General features: G+C 42.2%; 1 protein-coding gene across 1 annotated transcript; it reads right to left on the bottom strand.

The window, feature by feature from the left end:
- Positions 1 to 2,632: 2,632 nt before the first annotated feature.
- Positions 2,633 to 8,144, bottom strand: LOC125232336. Its single transcript, XM_048137965.1, has 4 exons — positions 8,098 to 8,144; positions 5,764 to 6,457; positions 3,305 to 5,079; positions 2,633 to 2,699 (listed from the first exon to the last, which is right to left on the bottom strand). Exons 1-4 carry the CDS (start codon positions 8,142 to 8,144, stop codon positions 2,633 to 2,635), a joined length of 2,583 nt encoding a protein of 860 aa, XP_047993922.1.
- Positions 8,145 to 8,858: the final 714 nt, after the last annotated feature.

Raw genomic sequence — 8,858 nt, 5'->3', positions numbered from 1 at the left:
CCTGACATACAAGAATTTGTTAGGACACTCATAAAAGGGAGCGCAGATTCTAGGCAAAATGGGTTTTTAGTGGTAACAGAAAACATAAAATTATTGCCGTTTAAGTAGATATTGATGAACTATATTTATCAGAAGTAAGGTACCTAAACCTAAATGAAAAATAAAAGCTCAGCGCTTAAGGTACGCAGTACTTATAGCTACGATATTTTGACCTATTGGTCTCGAATGACAGACAAGTGTAAATACCATTGTCATCGTCCGTGGCGCTACATGCTACAGCCGTGCGCACGTACGACTTTTAAGAGAATTCTAATTATATGCCATACGATAAATAAATAATTGTCATCTCGATATAATTGTAGAATCAGGTATTACCCTACATAACAGTTGCATCTTGTTTATGGGAAGTCCCGCTGCATATGGATTTTGGGAAATAAGCAAGAATACAGTAAATATTAACCCGTATGTTTATGTGTATACATCAGTTTGTAAAGAACGTGAGACATTTATATTATTCGCACAAAATTTGGTGATAAATTACGAAAGTTCTGAAAGAAAACTGTTATAGTTTAAAGTGGTTCTTTTTAATGAAAATGGCCAAATTATGCACTATACTGTTTATTTCACGTATACAGCACAATACAGAGTACATATATAGGAAATTAGCGAAAAAGATAATTAAGTAAGCAAATTACGTCCGGTCGGTATGACTCGCAATCGGATCTCTGTTTGGTGGGGTCATCCCGCCCCGCGCGCCCTCACCCCGAGCGGCGATCGGTACTTGTCGGCAACATCCTCCAGCCCAGTGCTGCTTAGCAGCACTCACCATCTACTGGTATGCGGGCGACGCGTGCAGCGGATCGGGTAAACACACCACTCTTGGTTTTAACCTTGACCGCCCTTATTCGGCCATCTTTGCCTGGAAACAGCTGTTCTATCAAGCCTTTTGGCCAGGCGCAGCGAGGGCCATCTGGGTCTACAATTAGGACGAGGTCTCCCACTTGTAAGGGCCTCACTTCTTGTGTCCATTTTTTACGTGGTAGCAGGTCTGGGAGGATTTCCTTAACCCATCTTCGCCAATATAGGTCAGCCAGTCGTTGGGCTATTCTCCACTGTTTTTTCAAAAAATATTTGGAGTCATTATAAGCGCCGAGGTGAGGTAAGACGGAAGAGGAACCAAGAAGAAAGTGATTTGGAGTTAACGTTTCTATGCTTCCAGGTTCGACGGAGACGTGTGTGAGCGGCCGGCTGTTCACTATGCTCTCGACCTCTGCCAAAAATGTACACAAAGTCTCCTCGCGGGGGGCTCTCTCTTTCAGCACGACTTTCATGCAGTCTTTTACGGTCCTTATTTGCCTCTCCCAAGCTCCAGCCCAATGTGGACTTCCAGGTGGAATAAATGTCCATTTAGTCCCATAGTTTAACGATTCACGCTTTAGATACTCCTGGTCCAACTCCTGGATTGACTTTCGCAGCTCTGCATCCGCTCCTCGAAGGTTAGTACCGTTATCAGAATATAGGTACTGCGGCCAGCCGCGTCGTGCCCCCATTCGTCTGAGAGCCATAATCAAAGAGTCGGAGGTAAGCGAGTTAACTACCTCTATGTGCACTGCCCTCACTGTCATACATGTAAACAACACTCCGTACCTTTTCTGTCTTCCTCTTCCCACAGTTACTTCTAGAGGGCCGAAGAGGTCAACGCCAGTGTAGGTAAAGGCGCGCTGATGATGAGCTACGCGGGCAGGCGGTAAGTCTCCCATTCTTGGGATTTCTTGTTTACATTTTCTTATTCTGCATAGCATGCACTTTTTTGCAACATTTTTAACCGTCGGTCGTAATCTTAATATCCAATGCCTTTGTTTCAGGTCATTCACGACAGTTTCCTGGTTCCCGTGGGCTGCGCGAACGTGATGATGCTTCACTAGCAGCCGTGCTATGTAGTCTCGTCCGTCCAAGATCGAAGGTCGTTTTGTTTCAGGTCCAACTTCAGCAGCGGCGTCGATGCGGCCCCCGAGGCGTAGGACCCCGTGTTCGTCGAGGTACGGCGATAAGGTAAGTAATCTACTTGTTTTAGGTAAGTATGATCCATTTTTCAGTTTCAGTATGTCTTCAGAGAACGTCTGTGCTTGAGAATATTTCATAAGTAAGTTTTCAGCTTTCTGCATTACGGCGCCGTCGTCTTCATTTATTTATAAACGTTAGCATTATAAAAGTGGCCCTGAGTAATCGCAACCACGATGAAAACTTTGTCGGTTCAGGTATAGGCACATTTACCCTATTGCATGACGTCATCATCACAACACATTCTAAATCGTCATTGTTTACGTCGGCGTCCAAAATATTCTGTGGCCACTCGTTCTCACTTTTTTGTAGAAATGCAGGTCCTTGAATCCATTCGGTAGGTAACACACAACGGTCGAATGACTCCCTGGTAGGTATATCGGCGACGTTTAGGTGCGTAGGTACATATCTCCACTCGCTCGCATTTGTTAGCTCATCTATTTCACCGAGCCGGTTCGCGATATAAGGTTTGTAGGTACGCGCGTTGTTTCGTAACCAATACAGGACCACTGTGGCGTCACACCAAAATATACGACTGTTTGGTTTTATTCTGTGTTCCTTAATTATCGTGTCAGCTAATCGAGCTGCCATAACTGCCGAATTCAATTCTAAGCGTGGAACACTCGTTTTCTTCAGTCCTGCAACACGACATTTACTAGATATGAACGCCGTGCGGACTACGTTGTTTTCTTGCCAACGCCAATATGCCACCGCGCACATAACTTGCACTGATGAGTCGCAAAACACGTGAAGTTGTAGATCATTATAGTTGTTTACAGTTACTGAGCCTTGTTGTTGTGCGGGCGCATCACCGCCGGCCGCCGCACTGATAACAGGTACTAGCCGCGTCTCGCTTGCACTCGCGGTATCCGTGGCTGTGTCGCTCACACTTGTAGGCGCGGTGTCTATCTCGCTTGCGCTCGTAGACGTTGTGACTGTCTCGCTCTCACTCGTAGCAGCATGACGACGGTAGTGTCTAGATAGACGTATCTCTCTCATCAATTCTAATTGATTAATCCATTTTAGCCATTTTTCGAAGATGACATCAGGTATTTGTTCATCCCAAGTTACAGCCAATTGCCACGTTAATAACTGAACAATTAATCTTCCATTTATAGTGAAAGGCGACAAATATCCATACACGTCAAAAATTGACATTACAACTCGTAGAATGTCTCTTTTCGTAGGCCTTTCTTTTCCGTTGATAATATTTTCAGATATCTTTTTCAGCGATACATCGAACCCCAGCGTGTCTTCACTTGGATTCCACAGCAGACCAAGTGTTCGCTCGCCCGCGTACTGTTGTCCGACTTTGAACCTTACAGCGCTGCTTCCCAAAGTCTCTTTTGGAATGCTGTTGATGACGGCTTGACTGTTGCTATTCCAATTGCGTATATGAAAATCGCCTTGCGCATGAACATATGTGACGTCACGAACCAGCTTAATTGCAGATTGGTCATCAGGTAAGCTGTCAATGTAGTCGTCGACGTAGTGTTGCGTGTATATAGCGTTAGCCGCCTCTGGATATGTAGACTCGAAACGTCTCACATTTTTATTTTTTATGAATTGCGCTATGAACGGCGCGCAATTCGCTCCAAATATGAGTGACGTCATCAGGTAGGTATCTATAGGTTCTTCGGGGTTATCTCGGTATAGAAAGCGTAGGGCTTGCTGATCCTCGGGTTTTATTTTAACTCTGAGAAACATGTCTTTGATATCGCCAGAGATCGCAACTTTGTTTTCGCGGAATCGCCACATGATTCCTATTAACGGTACCAGTAGGTCGGGGCCTTTATATAGGTAGCTATTTAAACTGAACCCTTTTGTTTTAGCTGACCCATCGAAAACCAGACGAAGGCTCTTCTGATTTGGATTGTCGACGCCATGAGTAGGTAAGTACCATGTTCTAGCAGATGTGACTTGATTTTCTAACTTCTCAGCATATTTATTTTCTAACAAATGTTGTATGCGTTCTTTATACCTTCGTGCATACTCTTCACTCCTTTTCATTTTCAGCTCAACTCCTTTCAGTCGTGACAGTGCATTTGGATACGAGTCGACGGTGACACAGTGAGGATCCTTCCAAGGTAAGCCGACTTGCCACTGGCCATCGATAAGTTCAGAGGTTTGTTCCAGGTGCTCCTGGGCCAGTACGTCCTCCGAGTTCTGCCGAGGTTTAGCAGATACGCCCATAGAATCGATGGAGAAAGATCGACGCATATCTTCTTGCAGTTCACGTAGTATTTCATTGTTTTCAATTGCCATATCTTGTTCATAGGTATAACTGAGATGTAATGAAGTGTGTATCTTCCGTTGTTTCATTACAGCTGCACGTTGGCACGGGCCGTGCACGCACCAGCCCAGCGGAGTACGCGTCGCGTAGGGCTCATTTTCGCTGCCCTCTATGATCTCACGTGGTACATGCAAATGATAGTTATCTTGTCCGATGAGAATTTCAGGTTTTTGATTATCAGCACACACAAAGTTCATTATACGGTCTAGGTACTTATATTTACCGCACTTAACAAGTCCGGGGTTTTGCACAGGTAAGTCCAGATGGGGTGCAATACGCGCGGTTAAATTGAACTTTGTCCCGTCACTATTAGATATCGAGCAGTCGATCAGCTGTGTTTCGCACTGTTGTTCTGAATTGAGCCATGCGCCGCGCACATTAACGCACTGTTTGCGCCCGCGCAGTCCCGCGCGCTCCGCGAGTTCCGTACTTATGAACGACACACCACTGCCATCGTCAAGCATACAAGTCGTTTTTATTTTACCGTTAGGTCCATGTAGGTATATCGGCACAACTTTTAATAACGATTCGCGCTGGTCAACGTCTATATGCGTCACAGTTTCAGTCTGAGCACTAGTGTCCGACACTTCCACAACGTTATAATGGTTCGAGCGCGAACTTTGACCCGGTACGTAATGCAGGAGCCGGTGATGGGCCTGCCCACACCCCTCCACGTCACACGCGGCGGCCGTGCACGATTGTCTATCATGGTGCGATAATAAACACTTATAACACAAACCGAATCGTTTTACGTACTGCCAACGATCCTTGCGTAGTGATTTTTTAAACTTTTTGCAGTCCGGTAAATCGTGTTTACCTACGCGACAAAGGCGGCACTTATTATCGGTACTGTTCGTGTGCGCACTTTGAACTAAAATAGTCTGCGGTTTATAGTCACTATTTTCACTATAGTTTTTACGTTTAAAGTCTGATCGCACTTGCATAAGAGAAGCACTGCAGGTTGACACTTTCATAGCTTCTTCGTGGAGAAATTCGGAGAGAATATCGAGTTTAGATTTATTTCCTTCTTTAATCAGCGCGTAACTGTAGTCATTCCACTTGGGTAGCAACACCGTAGGTAACTTCGATAAAATAGCGCCGACGATGCTAATTTCTTGCAGGTACTCTCCACGACCTAGGGCGCGAACAGCTGTGACGTAATTTTTAATCTTCACGGAAAACGTAACTATTTCTTTGTGGTATTCCGGTGGCAGAGTGTGTAGTTTTTTAATCTCCATCAACATGCGCGATATTATTAATTCCGGATTTCCGAATTGTAACTCAAGTGTTGACATAACGGTTTCAGTCGACGTACCACTAATAAGCAGCGCGTTTACGGATTCCTTGGCGGGCCCACGTAGGCACTTTCTTAAACGCCACATATTTTCAATATCGCTGAAATTACACACTCTGTTCGATTCTTCGAAAGCTTGTTTGAATTGCAACCACTCCATTGGTTCACCGTAGAACAAGGGCAGTTCCTTCGGGGTGCTGATGCGGCTCAGCAGCCTGGCGTTTTGGGTATTGTTGGATGCAGATACGGTGGCCAATTCCTTTAGTGCGCTGGCTAACTGCTGAACTGGCAACTCGGTGCCGGCGACCACTGCTGCCGACGAACACAACGCGTCCGGGTTATTTCCAGTCTCGGGGACGTGCTGTGACTCCAGTTCCAGCTGGCTGCGCTCGACCCACCTGGCGACATCACTTTTAACTGACTGATGGTCTTGTTCTGACGGTACAGATTCTTCAGATGGACTGTATTCTTCTTCAAGGTTGGCGAGATCTACTTGTAGCTTTTTTTCTATCAAGTCCATTTGTATGCGAGCCTTTGCTTCAGCAGCTTCTAGCTCCAGCTTCTTCCTTTGTGCCACAATAGACGACGAAGATGACTTTTTCGAACCGTGGTAGCTAGTTTTACGCGAACAATGACTTAACGGTTTCGCGTCCTTTGTTTGTCCGGAATGTTCTGGTTTTATCTGACTACCCGTTTCTAAAATAATAGTTTTATCTACTAATTTCTTCGAATCTTCATCTTTTACAGGTGTTTGCGGCTGCTGCACTGTAGCTTGCTTCAATTCTTCTTCTTTTCTTTCCCTTTCACGTCTTGTAGTAAGGTAATGGCGCCTATTAACGTGGTACTTAAGCAGATTTCAAAAGATACCAAAAAATTAAGGGTATCAAAGCTCATTAACGACCACAAATATTTTTTTTATGGAAGAGTATTTATTGAACTATTAGTTTTGAAGAGTTTTAGGATCATTTTAGTTTATTATATGTCATAAAATGATTATTGAAGCCAACATACCTAAATTTTCTATTACCGTGGTAATGAACAGGTTGCAGTTCTATTAACGCGAATTGAGATTTCATTACCGAGGGTATGAATGACAGTGTTTTTCTGCCATCGGTAAATAGAAACCCATCTCAAAATTCGGAGCTTAATACCGACGGTTGAATATACAAATTATGACAAATACATATACCTATACTATCCTCCTTTATGAATACCCACAGAAGACTCAGTTTCACCTAAGAAATCTGTACTTACGGTACACTAAATGTCATATTTTGATACAAGACTAATATGTCGCTCGGTAATAGATACTTCTATAGGAATCCATTACCGACCCAAACAAATATTGCATGGATCGGTAATAGATTCTTATATATTCTATTACCGAGGGTTATCTGATCGTACCATCGGTAATAGGCATACATTGGAGTATTATAAAATCTAATTCCGACCCATAAAAACAAAGTCATACAGATGTATTTTCATTACAAATCAAAATAAAATATTGCAACCTTATATTAAAATCAAGCTTACATAACTGGTAAGTAAGCATCAGACTTTATGTCAATGTTTAAAAAATTGACAAATTAACGGTTTTCATAGAAACTACGAAATCAGTCATGAAGTTTTTGCTAAAAATTAAGGTTTTGTTGAATAATTTTCATACCGCGTAAATAGTTCTTTGATAGCGTGAATAGATCAAGATTGAAACAACTGTAAGACATTATATAACTGATCACATATACTTAAAATAAAGCAAAAAGAACTAATATCACTACTTTAACTATTACCGTGGTATACCACAGTAATAGAATCTACTCACAAAATGGCGCCTTTCACCGCTGTCTTTTAATTTCCACTTTAAACACATTTCCAGGCTAAACAATACGTAAAAAGTACTCAGAAGTCATGTAGAAAACTATAAACAATAATTTGAAATGCATAACTTTCACCTGTTTGCCATAATTATTACGTAAACTACTAAATGAGATTGGAGTTCACTTAGGTTTAGCGTCACACGTTAGTATGACACAACCTCTTCTCGCGGCCCCGTGGCAAAAACTGTCAAATAGCGAGCGTCTTCTTTTATTCACACTCTCTATCTCCTATATGTGCGTTAGTCAACTAAACAGGCTTCCTTTGTGTGAGTAACTTTTTTTAAGAAATTGGTCGGTTTGCCTATAAAATGCGTATTTGCAAATGCGGCGGTAATGGACGTCGCTTTCGATACCCGCGTTGATAGCCGCCGTTACCTTACTACGTGTGTTGACCATCTTTGGTGTACGAATCATAGAATCCGGCTTCGAAGACCACTTTGTTATAGTTTAAAGTGGTTCTTTTAATGAAAATGGCCAAATTATGCACTATACTGTTTATTTCACGTATACAGCACAATACAGAGTACATATATAGGAAATTAGCGAAAAAGATAATTAAGTAAGCAAATTACGTCCGGTCGGTATGACTCGCAATCGGATCTCTGTTTGGTGGGGTCATCCCGCCCCGCGCGCCCTCACCCCGAGCGGCGATCGGTACTTGTCGGCAACAAAAACTATTTACTATCTTAAGCTGATGACTGAATTTTAATTATAAATGAGTAATCGTACATCATTAACCCTTATTTGAAGAGTTATCTGTCGTCTTACATTCTTATTAGAATATCGAAATGGACTAAAGAGCCATAAGTCGTAATGTTTTAGAATTACTAGCTCACGAATCGTACAATTTTGCCTTTATAAATTCGGCTAGTCAGCACATAAGTCATAAAAATGATAAGCCTAAAAATATATGCATCACATATTCATAATTATTCAAACACAAATTAAATATTTCAAATATCGAAAAAAGCATACTAGCTAGACATAGTAAAAGACTAAATAAAGTTGACGCGTACAGTGTAGAGAGGATTCCCGCGTTAACATTCATGTATATCCATGGAAGTATCAAAGTCAATTTAATTAGAAATAATTGCCTTCATTCGATCTTCGCCTAAGTATGTGTGACTCATTAGATCATTGATTCGTTTCAGTCGCTTGTATCCCAAAGCGTTTTGCTCAGTTGACCCATTTTAATTTAATAGGAAAGATTTGCATAGTTAGTGTAAAAATTTGTTTGTTTAGTTTTTAGTTCTCGTAAAGACTTTGAGTAGGAGCTTACCTTTTATTATATGGATCCTTAGCTAATCATGGCCATGGTGTTGGCAATTCAGTC

This window comes from Leguminivora glycinivorella, chromosome 13, assembly GCF_023078275.1.
Source record: "Leguminivora glycinivorella isolate SPB_JAAS2020 chromosome 13, LegGlyc_1.1, whole genome shotgun sequence".
NCBI classification, from domain to species: Eukaryota; Metazoa; Arthropoda; class Insecta; order Lepidoptera; family Tortricidae; genus Leguminivora; species Leguminivora glycinivorella.
The sequence above is the reverse complement of the archived record's forward strand: the minus strand, read 5'-3'. Positions and strand labels throughout refer to the sequence as shown.

What these genes read in the sequence shown, in the direction of transcription:
- LOC125232336 (XM_048137965.1), bottom strand. Translation starts at nt 8,144, where the DNA reads ATGACCCCACCAAACAGAGATCCGATTGCGAGTCATACCGACCGGAC. An exon ending in GCGAGTCATACCGACCGGAC is followed by an intron (nt 6,458 to 8,097) that starts GTAATTTGCTTA and finishes CCTTACTACAAG; the next exon opens with ACGTGAAAGGGAAAGAAAAG. An exon ending in CTTTCGAAGAATCGAACAGA is followed by an intron (nt 5,080 to 5,763) that starts GTGTGTAATTTC and finishes TTGTGTTATAAG; the next exon opens with TGTTTATTATCGCACCATGA.